At 38.4% G+C, this 13,535-nt stretch overlaps 2 protein-coding genes across 2 annotated transcripts; one reads left to right on the forward strand and one right to left on the reverse strand.

The window, feature by feature from the left end:
* The first annotated feature begins 399 nt into the window (after nucleotides 1-399).
* LRRC39 (leucine rich repeat containing 39) lies at nucleotides 400-7,063 on the forward strand. The gene is made up of 8 exons (XM_005140656.2): nucleotides 400-524; nucleotides 1,427-1,532; nucleotides 2,531-2,687; nucleotides 3,085-3,221; nucleotides 4,249-4,394; nucleotides 4,773-4,925; nucleotides 5,793-5,932; nucleotides 7,008-7,063. Exons 1-8 carry the CDS (start codon nucleotides 400-402, stop codon nucleotides 7,061-7,063), a joined length of 1,020 nt encoding a protein of 339 aa, XP_005140713.1.
* On the reverse strand, nucleotides 5,928-13,518 carry TRMT13 (tRNA methyltransferase 13 homolog). The gene is made up of 11 exons (XM_005140657.4): nucleotides 13,337-13,518; nucleotides 12,898-12,944; nucleotides 12,745-12,811; nucleotides 12,051-12,113; nucleotides 11,843-11,912; nucleotides 11,312-11,418; nucleotides 10,252-10,419; nucleotides 9,858-9,930; nucleotides 9,098-9,172; nucleotides 7,817-8,231; nucleotides 5,928-7,505 (listed from the first exon to the last, which is right to left on the reverse strand). The coding sequence occupies exons 1-11, from the start codon at nucleotides 13,475-13,477 to the stop codon at nucleotides 7,310-7,312; spliced, it is 1,422 nt and encodes a 473-aa protein (XP_005140714.4). The 5' UTR covers nucleotides 13,478-13,518; the 3' UTR covers nucleotides 5,928-7,309.
* Nucleotides 13,519-13,535: the final 17 nt, after the last annotated feature.

Consider the following 13,535-nt stretch of genomic DNA (forward strand, 5'->3'; position numbering starts at 1 on the left):
TTTATCTGCCTTAAAATGCAGGTAACAGCTGAATTTCTTCCTGAAAAGGGAATGAATGCTCATGTCTGCATTTAGTACTTATGGTCAATACTCAGCCTACCATTGGAAGGAACTGAGAAGCAGTTGTTCACAGACTAAGAATGCAGAGAGATTGCAAGGATACCATTTCTTATTATAAGTAAATGTAACTCCATGCAATTATCTATTTTTATAAAGAGAAAGTGGTAAAATTCTGGCAGTGCTGTGTATTAACTAAGTTAAACAAGATAATCAAGTGGGAATTATGGAATTTTAGTTTTTGTATCACTCTCCCCATCTGGTAACTGGTGCATGTGCTAATCTGTTGAGCCTGAAATTCACAGTCGGATCCCTGTGACTCTACCTGAACATGTAAGGATCATGAATGAAACTTCAGTTTGTGTTGGAACATTCACTGCTGTGAAGACACTTTGGGAAGTAAGAATACACAAGATAAATGAGGAATTACAGAAGGAAAAGGAATTCAGACAGAGGTCTGCAGGAAGGTAGGTAAATTGTAGTTCTTTAAGCATGTGAAAAGTTACACCATGTGTTACACTGTAGAAGAGTGCAGTTGGTCTTTTTAAACTCATTCAGGGTTGAATTCTTTAGTTGTTACTCCAGGAGAATTCCCAACATTTAGAATCTGGCAATAGCGTAGGGTCAAACTACGATCTGTGTTCTGTGGTAAGAATATTAGCACATATACTAAATCCCCTAAATTCAGATATGAAAATCCTCTCCTGTGTGGATGTCCTAACTATAGAGATTTAACATGATATGCTTTCTTCCCAGCAAAGGCATTCAAAGGGTCTCTTGAGCTCCAGTCTCGGCAGTAATCTCATGGAATATGAGGAAATTTAGTATTCTGTTTTTGGAACTCTTCCTGATCTGTCAGATGTGTTTGAAATGGAATCACAAATTTAAAATACAAGCAGAAAAACAGAGAATTGCCTAATTTCCATGATTCTTGTTTAAGTCCCCCTGGGAAATCAAGCCAAAAGAATCGCTGGCTGATAGACCTTGGTTGATTGCACTTACACTTGGTGGAACTGAAGGCTTTCTTTTTAGGAGAGGGCTTCAGAATAAACAGCTTTGGAACTTTGTTCCACATGACTGTATATTCTGTTGCCCTGTTGCAACCTGATGAAGGTGAATGAAGTTATGTCTTCCTTCTGACTGTAAATTTGAAGAGCTATAAAATAGAATTCCTATAAACTGCGTCAGCCAGACATTACTCTGTGTTCTTATCTTCCCTCAAATTGATAGTCTATTTAGCATCCAGTTGTAATAAGTGTTGTTTGACATCCAAAAAGGCTACTGTTCCTTTGTTCCAGAAAATACAACAGATAGTAATTATTGCCTATATTTACTGTTGCACCACTGACAGAGCTTTTTTCCCTCATAGGCTACTACTTGTTTGGGAGGAGAGAGCTGCTTTAGCAAAGCTCAAAGAAAAGGTTATTAATGAAGATGGGAGAGCAATTTTAAGGATAGAGGAAGAAGAATGGAAGGTAGTGTTGATAGGAAGGAATGTTGAATGACTGATGAATTAGAAAACTACTATTTGCAACTTTACACTCACAGTTGTACTATTTTCAATCTGTGAAGTGCTCACTGTGTGCTTTGCTAACAACGAATTGAGCTATACTGTTGTGAGAGTGTAAAAGCAAGCCAATTATTGAAGTACTGAATATAAAACATTACTTTGCAAAAATATAGCCCAAAAAGCTTTTCTGCATTAGGAATTATTTACCCTGCAAATGATGAGTTTACTTATGTAAATTCTCATTTAACATTATGACACCAGAACGACTGAAATGTATCAAGGTGATAACTGTCTGCATGAGCTGCATAGAAATATTTCTTACTGGTTTTCCTTTCTAAAAGTGAAAATGAGCCTGTAAATTCCCAGGATATTATTAGTTCAATTTCTAATGCATGGGGGTAAGTGGCTAACTGTAGATCCATGACAGAGTGGAAGAAGTCTGTTCAGAGCTATACAGGAATGCAGATGCCAGTTCTGTGGAGTGATGAGAATTAGGCCATGTTGAGGGCAGTGTGAGTGACAGCCCCATCCGGCAGTACTCCAGTGTTCTTTGTTCAGAACTTGAAGCATACAGACATCATAGTTCTTCTATGCCTCAGCTCATCCACTCTCAGTGGCACACTGGTTTTCGTAACAGAATGGGAAATACAACTTAGATCACCATTTAAATGAAAAAAGCTATTTAGAGCAGTTTCATCTTCAGCTATATTGGTTTTGTTTCAAAACAACCAAACAAACCAAAGCAAGCCTGTGGCTTTTCAAGCAGTGACAGTAGTGCAGATACCTAACTCCTGGGGGCAAAACTGAGCAAATGGCCCACATTGATGGCGTTCATTTGGTGATGTTACAGTGTGGCTTGAGAAGAAGGAAAGACTGTTGCTGTTTCAACTACAACTTCTACCTAAGCCTATATTCTTGTTGTATACCAATCTGAATTTTTCTGGTTCCTATTTCTTGTCTTAGACATTACCTTCGTGCTTATTGAAACTAGCCCATCTCCAGGAGTGGCAGCTTCACAGAACTAGTTTGCAGAAAATTCCTCACTTCATCGGGAGATTTCACAGTCTTCTTGTTTTGGATCTATCCCGGAACTCCATTGAAAGTGTACCTAAAGAAATTGGTGAGCTGTCCTTTCTATGTTTTAGCTGTTTTCCTATCTTACAAGAATGTGATGGTTTTGTGCATTTTGCCTGCCTAAGAATCCTGTTGGGTAGTTAGAGACCAGACAATTGAAATCTGACAGTGAGACAGAGAGCTTGGAGCTGTGGATCCCATACAAATCCAAACAGATGGCCAGATGCAGGAGACAGTTCTTTATGAAAGCTCCCCATAAGAAAAAGCATGTAAGCACACATAAGCACAGCAGGTACTGGACAGTGCAGCTAAAAAAGTGCTATTGAAAAATACATAGTGAGAACACATTGCACTTGTGTAATGATAGAGGGGTAACACAAACCAAGTAATACTGTATCTCAGATAGAATTAACATGTCTCATTTCTCATTTTGCTCTCTGCAGGCCAGCTGACTAGCCTCCAAGAGCTGCTTCTCAGTTACAATAGAATCAAATCTGTTCCAAAGGAAATAAGTAACTGCGTCAATCTGGAAAGACTGGAACTGGCTGTCAACAGGAGTATCTGTGATCTTCCTCCTCAGGTTCTGACAGACTAGCTTATTTTGTTTACTTTTGTTGAATGGCTGTTTTGAACTTATCCAAAACCAATTATCCTTAAACATTACACTCCATGTTTTCAGATTTGCTTTGGTATTGATTTCCCAGCCACTCCACAGAAACACAATATTTACATGACTAGTCAAACTGAAGCCAGGTGAGAAGGACATGCATATGCCTGAGGATTTGAAGGAGCCAATCTTTACATTGTCCAGATAAAGGACTTTGTAGTGCACATAGGACAGTGATACACTTGATGTTAATTTGTTTAAGCTGAAGGTCTTTTCTAATTTATCCTATTGAGGATCTGATACCTTAGCACAGATAAGTTCCCTTTTATGGCTGAGAATGCAAACGTATACCATATGCCAGGACACAATTGCAAGCATCTTTACCAGAGCTGTTACCTGTGAAGAGAGGCAGTGTGATTTATACAGCTGTTTATGCACAAAGAGTTGAACGAATGTTGTTCTGAGATGTTAAGAGAATAAAAACAACTGCTCGCCTACCACAGAGCTTTAATTTGGACTGACCTAAATGTGAGTGAGCCCTGCATCTCTAGGTATTAGATTCTTAGATAGAGATGCTTAATATCTAACCATGTTTACCTGTTTTATTTAAGTAGTGGCAATAGTTGACAGCAATCAGTGCCTTGCAAAGCTGAGTCCAAACCTAACAAACAACAAAAAATCCTCAAATGAAACTATCCACTATTAATCAGTATGCAGAAGGTATAAAATCTATGTGGATACAGGTTACATGCTGCTAGTGACAGCTTTTAAATTGACAGCTCATGGCAAATACCTAGTTCTGTCCTATTGAGATGAGTTTCAAACCCATGTACCTTCTAGGTGAGAACTGTAACTGTCAGGTATTATCAGCTGATGTAACTCACAAATCATGCTGTGTCTGTGAACTTCAGAATGTGTCCTGATGATTTCAAAGTGTTTCTTTGTTTCAGTCAACAGTATTACAGCACTGCTATTCCAATAAACCTCCCTTTCTTTTCAGCTCAGTGATTTAAAGAAGCTTTCCCACATAGATTTGTGCATGAATCAGTTTACAAGCATCCCTTCAGCCCTTCTCAACATGCCAAATCTAGAATGGCTAGATATGGGGGGGAACAAACTCCAGGAGCTTCCTGATGCAATTGAAAGGTAAATAAAGCTCAAAGATGTTTTACTCAACTCCATTGCATTGAAATTCTCATTATTAAATCCTAATTCAAAAGATTATTTCAATGTTAACCTCACTGCAAACATAAGATTTATCAGCCCTAATGTGGTATTTTGGATGAGCTGGAAAAATCCATTCAGTAAACAACAAATTCAGTGTCAACTATCAAATTATAATTTCTTGCCAATGACATTTTGAACCAGAGGTTAGGAGATTATCTGGGATATGGGGTTTCCTGTCAGAATTGTATTCTTAATGAACGTTCGTTATGTGACTGTAAACATTAATTACTTTATACTAATAATTGATATGATAAATTTTCTAAATCTTGATTGATTGCACAAATAACTGTTTTACAGAATGGAAAATCTCCACACTTTATGGCTCCAAAGGAATGAGATAACCTCTTTGCCAGAAACCATTGGTAATATGAAAAATCTTAATACTCTTGTTCTTAGCAACAACAAACTTAGGAATATTCCAGCTTGTATGAAGGACATGACAAGTCTGAGGTAAGAAAAAGTAACAGAAACATAAATACTAGCAGATAAGTTTTAAAGCCTCCCTTGAGCTGTGTATCATAGAGTGATACTAAGGAAGTGGAAAAGACACCTCCACAGTTTTACAGATAGACACAGTAACATATAAACGAGTAGAATTACACTGGTTTGCAACAGCTGAGGATCTGGTTAAATAAGCTTTGTGTATCCTCACTCACTTAACTAAGTAAGCTATAATGGTTACAGTCCCAAATGGAAAAGGAGATTGTAATACATTTTCTCATTCCTAAAATGTCCAAATGCCCATTTCTAATTATCCTTTGCTGTTACTCTTTAAAGCCAAGAGCTAAGACAGGAAAAATACATGTCAAGCATTTATGACACAAAGTAGAACTTAGGCACGGAGAAGCCAACTGTTCAGAATTAAACAAAAAGGCTCAGGAGTAAGGATATAGATAAAACTCTCCTGTACTTCATTTGAGAAATAAAAAAGAATGTATGGACATTTTTAATGGGTAGAATCAGAAATATTATTTTGTATACTGTGAAAGTTTCCTTTTGTTTGCATTTTCACTTGGATTACTGGATGCTGGCTGTTTGAGAGAAAGAATGCTAGTCTAAAATCACATCTAACCCAGTAAGACAATACCTGTTTTCAGCTAGCTTGGAAGAAGCAGCAACTCTTTAAACAAATATATCAACCATAGGTGGAGGGATGGTTTAGTTTACTTCATACTACCAGTATTATGGTGAGTTTAGTGTAAGGAAATACTTCCTTTGCTGAAATACTGTTTGAAGAATCTTAGTTCAGTTTCTAAAGAGTTGTCATGTCTGGACAAAACCTATTGCAAGAGTAACCTTTTTTTGGTGAACTGTCAGATTTGTCAACTTCAGGGACAACCCACTGGAGTTAGAGGTAACACTCCCTCCATGTGAGAATGAAGAAGAGGAGGAGCAACAGGAAATGTTCGGCATTGAATTCATGCATGTCTATATCCAGGAGTCTCTCAGGAAAACAGGTATGGCTTTTTTATTAACTCTGATCTCTCTGGAATACAGTGAGGAAGGGAAGCATAAGCTGGATAAAAGCAAGCCAGGATATTTATACAAATGAAACATGAATAATCTTAGTAAGTGAGTAACATTCTCCAAAAAAGCTGTGAACAGATTTTTACTGAGGGTAGGGGCAAGTTTATCAGGGGTTGGCCCTGGAGCTTTCCCATGGACAGCATGTATTCTAGTAGGAACATGCTGGAGCCATGCAATACTGGAATTAGTTACCTACAGCCTGCATAACTGGAAGTTGACTGGCTCTAGTATTTGCAATTTAATCAGTTTATACAGTGTGGGTCTTCTAGCACTGTTTGTCTTATGAACCTCAACTTTACCTATTTCTTGATGTTGTCCAGATGGTGACTAACAAAGCAGCATGTAAGGGGGAGATGCCCATGATAAACAGATGCTTCCCACCACTTTCTTTCCCTTGACAGCAAATCCAGTAACTTAAACAAAACACCCTCCCAATTTCACCCCATTCCTACATCACTTGTGACTAAAAAATGCTGTTAGTAGTCTCAAAGATAACAGTTGGAAGGTGCAGACAGAGCTGCGGGTGACATGGTCTAGGGTGAGGTGTCCCTGCTCATGGCAGGGGAGCTGGAACTAGATTACCTTCAGGTCCTTTTCAACTCTAACCAGACTGGAATTCTATGAAAACAAGCACTTTTGAAGACATGTGCAGGTGGCAGCTGTTACTTGCAGAGAGAATTTCACTGCTACTGAAATGAAGATCCAAAGGAGCATTTCATATCTATTGTGAAGACTTAAAAATCTGAAGGGTGGAAAGGCTCTTTAGTCCGAACACCAAATCAGCTTTCTCTTCATCAATAACTTATGAAAGAATCATAAATTTAGCAAAAATATATCAAGATGACAGTTTATAAAGTTTTTTTCCTTAACAGACTCCCCTAGCAGCACAGGCTGATGGTTACTTAGGCCTACTTAAACATTTTAAGAGGAAATAAAAGCTATCCTGAACTTCAAAGTGAAAATAAAGTAAGTTAACTTCTCTTATTTTAATCCACTGTCTTTCAGGAAATGTGGAAAGCAGCACCTCTGGTCCTTCTTCTGTCATGAATGCTATTGAATAAAGAATGTAACTGTGAATGGAAGAAATACCAAGCATACTTACTCCTAGCAAAGAGGCGTACAACAGGTTTCATATATTCCTAGGGATTCTATTTTTCCACTGATGCGAACTGATTTGCAGATTTTGAATTCCCACTCACACTGGGAAATAAAAAGACCTTTTATTTGTACAGGAATGATTAAAACTTTTTTTTTTTGTAAGCAATGAATTAGTTTTGTAAAAATCCAGGTAAGTAACCTATGTTCTGTCATGTAGCTGGCTCTGGTATCAAAGATGGACTTGGGACAGCTGTCAACAGGACATTCTCCAAGGACACGGTCGACTCTACGTAATACTGTAGCACAGCCTTGTATCCTCGTTGTTGTAAATACTCAATCCGTCCGTGATCAATAAGCCGTTTACAGAGGCAGCCTATCTCCTTTCGTTCTTCAACTGTAAGTATCCTGGTTTCATAAAAAGGAGGAAAAGAACAATAACGGGTGTCAGAAGAACAGCGTTGTTAATTAACATTAATAGGTAAGCTTAGAAAAAGCTATTTAAATCAGTAGAAGTTAATTTCCATTCAGGCAAGAGCAACTTTAAAGATTTTGAAAAGTATGTCCATGAAAATGATATTTTTAAAGTAGAATATTTCTATCAATTAAAAAGTTTCTCTAAAATGAGGCATTTTGAGGACCCCAAAGGGTTTCATATATCACTACACACAATGTTCATTTTCTGCAGAAGTCAATTTGCTAGAAAACAATTTCCATACCCTTGCAAAGTATCAGGACCACTCTCTATCTTGCTGAATGTCTGCTCATGTTCTTCTGTGTCGTTACTTTGCTCTTCACTTTCCTCACTTGCAGAGTCTTGCTTTGTGGTTTCTCGCATGCCACAGGTGGCCCAGCTACTCATTCTCTGAAAATAGTGAAATTCTACTGGTCCGAGTCCTACTGATTTAAAGAACTCTCTGCCTACATAATATGTCCAGTCACACTTGTGATGGCAACACAGCGCAATCACAATTCCAGCTACAGGCTTACAGTCAGCTTTGCTGCTTTCATGATCAGAAGAATTGTTGGACATCACCTCTGTCTGATCAGTCCTAGAGTGTTTTGGTGCAGGCTCTTCATTTTCTGCATCACAGCAAGTTGTATAACTTTCAACCAAGCATCTCAAAGCAAGATCTGGGGAAAAACAGATATACCCCCCCCCAGAAAATATTGCAATGAATGCCATGACATTATTTATACAGCCTGCATCCTGGTTGAGAATGTACTTACCACAGAGAACAAAAGTATACAAACTAAGTAAAAAAGCGATTTGAAAGATATATAAAAATTACAAGCATGCTTTGAAAACATGAAACCCCTCAATGCTAAATTAATACTATGATACCTCTGGAGCTGCTAAGGGCCTTTTGTCTTGAATATTTGTGCTACACATGTGGATTTAAATTACTTTGGTTAACAAAGTGGCATATTGTGGGAGGATCTCCTGTAAAACATGCAATTATTTGTTCTAAAAGTTTGCTGTCTAGGACACAACCTATTTAATATGTACAGGTACTTCTTAAATGCTTGACTGTCATGTTTGTAACAGTATCTATGTAGGTGTCATATCTGTGATGTTTTTTGAAACAGTGTACTAGCTTAAAATTATCAGGACAGAAACACAGTCTTCTCATATGTTTGCTTGGGAACCACATTCAGACAGGCAATACAGATTTAGAAAGAAAGATATTGCAGAGTAGAGGCAACAGTGTTAAAATAGATACTTTCAAAAATCTATGACCCATATCACCACTCACTGTTCTTTGTTCTGCTCTATAAAAAACAAGGCAGGTTTTACTTGTTTCTAAAGTAGCCTTGCATCTATTATCAATTTACTATTCCACTGAAGTCAGTATATATTTAGAATGCAATTGCTACATTCACCAGAAAAGGGTTAGAGGGCAAGAAAAGGTTAAAAGGGCAGTTTGGAAGCTCAGTCCATTTACATTGTAAGATCTAGTATCCTAACTTTGTGCAGGTAACACATAGAGAATTCATACCTGTTGCAGCACCACACAAATGCTTCCCAATTCCTACCACTGGGAGTTTTTTCTTCTCCAAAACAGGCACCTTATCTGGAGGGAAAAAACAAAACAAACAAGAAAATAAACACACATACACAAAATCCACAACAATCACAGAACTTCTATTATTATAATTAAGACAGTGTTTTTTTCTGGATAAAATATTTTCAGTACACTAAAGAAATAGATGTTTACCACTACTAAAAATACACTGGTCTGTACATATAGTTACAAGCTATCCAAAGGAAAGTTTCTTTTTCTAAAACAGAATTAGATACTGTAGCTGAGAAGCACATTTAGCCATTTTAGCCTTTTTATACTGCCTATGAAATGTAAATATGACACTAATGCATCTCCTTATGACAGGTGACCCCACAAATTCTATGCCATTGAGATGCACAGCACCTCAATGATAGGCAGTACTTTATTCTGCAACCTAATACAAATAATTTAGTCCTGCAAGCTCAAAACAAGCTTAATTTTGCTTATTTCTCACCTATAACGATGGCCTGCAAGTGTATAAAAAGCAAAACATTTTAAATCACCATTTAAAGAGATATACATGTACATTAAGTATCTATGCACACAACATTAACCTGTCTCCAAGCCACCACTGAGAATAATCTTCAAAACCAAGTCCATTTAAGCACACTATGTACAAACTGACTCTACCTCCAGTATTTAAAATGTAAAACTAAGACCATTTCAGAATTACACAAGCCAAGAAGGAACTTACTTAAACATAAATGTTGAATATCAACTTGAAGCCTTTCAAATATAGAATCTCTCCTTTGATGTTTTCCATCCACCTGTGTAAACAGAACAAGATTAGGGTTAGGGTTTGGATTGTTTGGTAGGGCTGGCCACTAGTCAGTATCATTTGGCTCTAGCTGTTAATGCCAGACTTTTTTCCTGGCAAGTCAACATCTGCACATTTTCAACATTATACACCCAGAGTTTTTCCTAATATGTCTGCTTTTGGCAAAGTATGGAATGTAGGCAATCACACTTCTGAAGCTTTTTCAATGTAAAGGCTTTATGTTGGTTTTGAAGCTAAAAAGCAAATACTAACAGCTTCAATGAAAACAGTTTAAAAATTATTCCCTGCTAATGTGACAATCTTCCCTTACCTTAAATCGTGTAGCTGCTCTTTCCACAAGCAAAAACTGAACATTTTCAACATTCTCCAAGGCAACATCAACCCAATGGGAGAGCTTTCCTCGCCCAGCTCCAAACTCAATAAAACATCTTCCTGGACCAAGTAAATGTAATTTTTCCATGTTACCTAAAATAGAAGCCTACAAACGTCAAAAGATTATTTATGAACCAAGCAATTATACACAGTGAATATTGTAATGCCTGGTAGAAAATTATTACTTCATCAAACTGCAGGACACTTTTTCAGGTTTTCCTTTTCATGAGGGATTAGGGGAAAGATCTTGTGTACAGAGGAAAGGGATTACAATTTCTGGCTAGTCAGCATCTCTCTGCCCTTCTTCCACTGGTCACAGAACTCCATCCAGATGGAATGAATTTTCAGGATCAGGTACACATCATAATATTCTTCTCTGCTGATTCTCAAAGGAGCCATCCAAAATACAGGCACTGGACTGGATTTTCTAGGAAGCCTCTGTGCTCACAGAGCTCTCTCTGCTGCAGTTATGCATTTTGATATACATAGGAAAGTAGAGAGTGGGAAGAAAGTATGGGAAATGGACATTTATCACTTGTGACTTTCTTCTTTCCTAATCTTTCTGTTTTGCTGCAGTATGCAATCCATCTCCCTTAACACTCCTGCTGTTCAATATACATTAAAAATGCAGAAGGTAGGCTCACCAACTCTTACAGAGAAAGTAAAGAATTACTTCTTAGCAAACACAACATTTTCCTTTTTGGAGTTCAGATTGAGCTAATGTAAAATAAGAATATATAAGTAAAAATTCTGAACATCATCACACAGTTTATCATTTCAGTATCCCAATAAACTTCTGTTACTAACATGTAACAAAGCAGCCATTCTAAGGTTTTATATATATATATATATTATCATTTGAAGAGCAGTTAATACAGTATACCAGATTTCCTCTATGTGGAGTCACCAGCATTATGAATGCAGCCACTCAAATTTGCAGCAGCAGAATTCCGCATGTTTAAAAATATCTATAGCTATCAGTAAAGCAGTGTCCATACCTGCTGTTTCAAGTGTTTGAAAGCAGATTCCCCATTCTTTGGGTCATTTAAGGCTTCTTGTAAAGCCTGGTGGGACAGTATTTGTTCCTTAAGGTGAAATTCCAGGCCTGCATACAAATGCAAAGCTCTTAGGTAAAGGTTTACAGTTTCCAAGAGTTTCTGGCTCTGTAACATATTCAGATATGAGTTCAACCTGTAGCACTAACCAAACAGTCTGTCGAAAGCATGAATCTATCATGTATGTTTATTAGAGTTATTACCTGTATTTGATGGGAAACAAGAAACATAAAAGGAAGGGAAATCACCTGTCTAACAAAGATCAGTGTTTTAGCATTCTCTCAATGTAGTTTATTCTTCCACATTATTCTTCTACAAATTTAGCTATCAGAGGACTGTCTGTGCCTTGCTGATAATGACTTCATGTGTTTAATGCCAAGTATCTCACATTTTCATAGGTATTCAACAACAAATCTAATAATGAAATATTTAATCAATAAAATGTAAAACATTTTCAGAATTAAGGAAGCTCACCACTACTTGCTTTTTTCAACTTCATTATCAAGTTCTCCAGCTCTTCTTTGGATAGAGAAGAGAGAGGTACCTTTTAAAGGAGAAAAAAAGAAAAGAAAGCACCACCCATAAATATAAGACCTTTTTATTTTTGCTAGCTCTTGAGTCACATCACAAATTACAACATGTTTTTTAGGAACTGAGCTTTAGAACAAATAAATGTACTCACCTGTTTTTCTGGTATTTCTGCTACATCTTTAAAACCTGCATTAATATCTTGAACAAAATAGACCTTTAAAAGAGAAGGAAGTATGATTATGTTAATTACCAGAAAGCAAAAAGTTAAGTTCTTCAGTGTTTCTTATCATAAGGAATGCACTGCAAAAGAAGATATTCGAAGGATTTTTTGCCCTATAGTCTGCCCCTGCATCCCCAGCATAAATGACTCTTCTGACATATTTTAACAAGATTGAACATGGTGAGAAGAGTTAAGCTGTCAGTGCTTACTAGACTTTTCCCAAAGACCCTTTTAAGACTTCTCAGGTGGTGCTAAAGGTACAATACTGGTAAGGCACAAAGGCAGACAGTAAGGAAGCCATCTCTCTCTGAGGAATCTCTCACCAAGCATCTGAAACGAATGGCATTGTGAGAAACTATTCTCGGAGAACATTAGAGAAACATTAATTCAGCATTTTCATCTGGAACTACAAGAACTGAACAGCTGTACTGAAGTAGTGACAGGGCACATGGAGGATGTGAATTCAATTCCAGCAAGTAGTCAGTCAGGTTCTGTGCTGCCCTTACTGCAGTGCTTGCTGTACTCCAGTTCACAGCTACTGTCAGCACAATCAGTTCTCTGCAAAGCTGTAATGTAAACATTCTTCAATGGAGAGGAAGTCATGCCATAGTTACACTGCACTTACTGGTTTTGGCTTCTCTCTTGAGTTACATTTCTTTACATGCTTTTGTAGTTGGTCTTCATATACTGTGCTAAAATCCAAACGGGGGAAAAATAAGTAACAGAACTTATTATGTGAACTCTGGCAAGGAGTACAAAAAGCATTTATTTTACTTACTGTTTTGGATCAAGAGGACACGGAATCCTTTTTCTGCCATTTTCCTCCTAGTAACAAAAGAAAGGTTTTAGACGCCACTTCAGCATGCATTCAGGATTCCTGTTCCAGAAAAGCTGTTGCGAGACACCCGAGGTTCATAATGCATCTATTCGGAGACACGGAGGTTAACCGGGATAGAGACACGGGCCAAGAACTTAACATGTGAATGGATCCTAGCAGAACAAACCTGCAGCGCGATGGCAGCGCTACTGCCGGGCTGAGTGACAGCCCCTGCCCATCCAGGTGCTGCCTCTGCTGCCCGCGCTGCGAAGGCATGCCACCCCAGCCCCTCACAGTGCCTCCAGGGCTCCCGCTTGCCCCGGCTCCTCTAGGACAACCGGGGTTCCCCTCACGCCAGGAGCCGGCCCTCCCCAGCGGAAGAGGGGACACAGCACGGTACCTCCTGCTGCCCGTGCTCTCCGCAAAACCGCCTTCCGGGAGCCGGGATCATCTTGCAGAAGCGCTTCTTCCTCTGCACAAAGTAGCCACATCGCCCTGGCACCGGCAAGCCGCAACCTCCCTCCTGCTCCGGCGCCGCCATTGCCGTCCCAGCTGCCCCCGCGGCCACCACCTCCCCTCCATGTTGAGGCTCCTCCTCC

The sequence above is a fragment of the Melopsittacus undulatus genome, chromosome 6 (assembly GCF_012275295.1).
Source record: "Melopsittacus undulatus isolate bMelUnd1 chromosome 6, bMelUnd1.mat.Z, whole genome shotgun sequence".
NCBI lineage: Eukaryota > Metazoa > Chordata > Aves > Psittaciformes > Psittaculidae > Melopsittacus > Melopsittacus undulatus.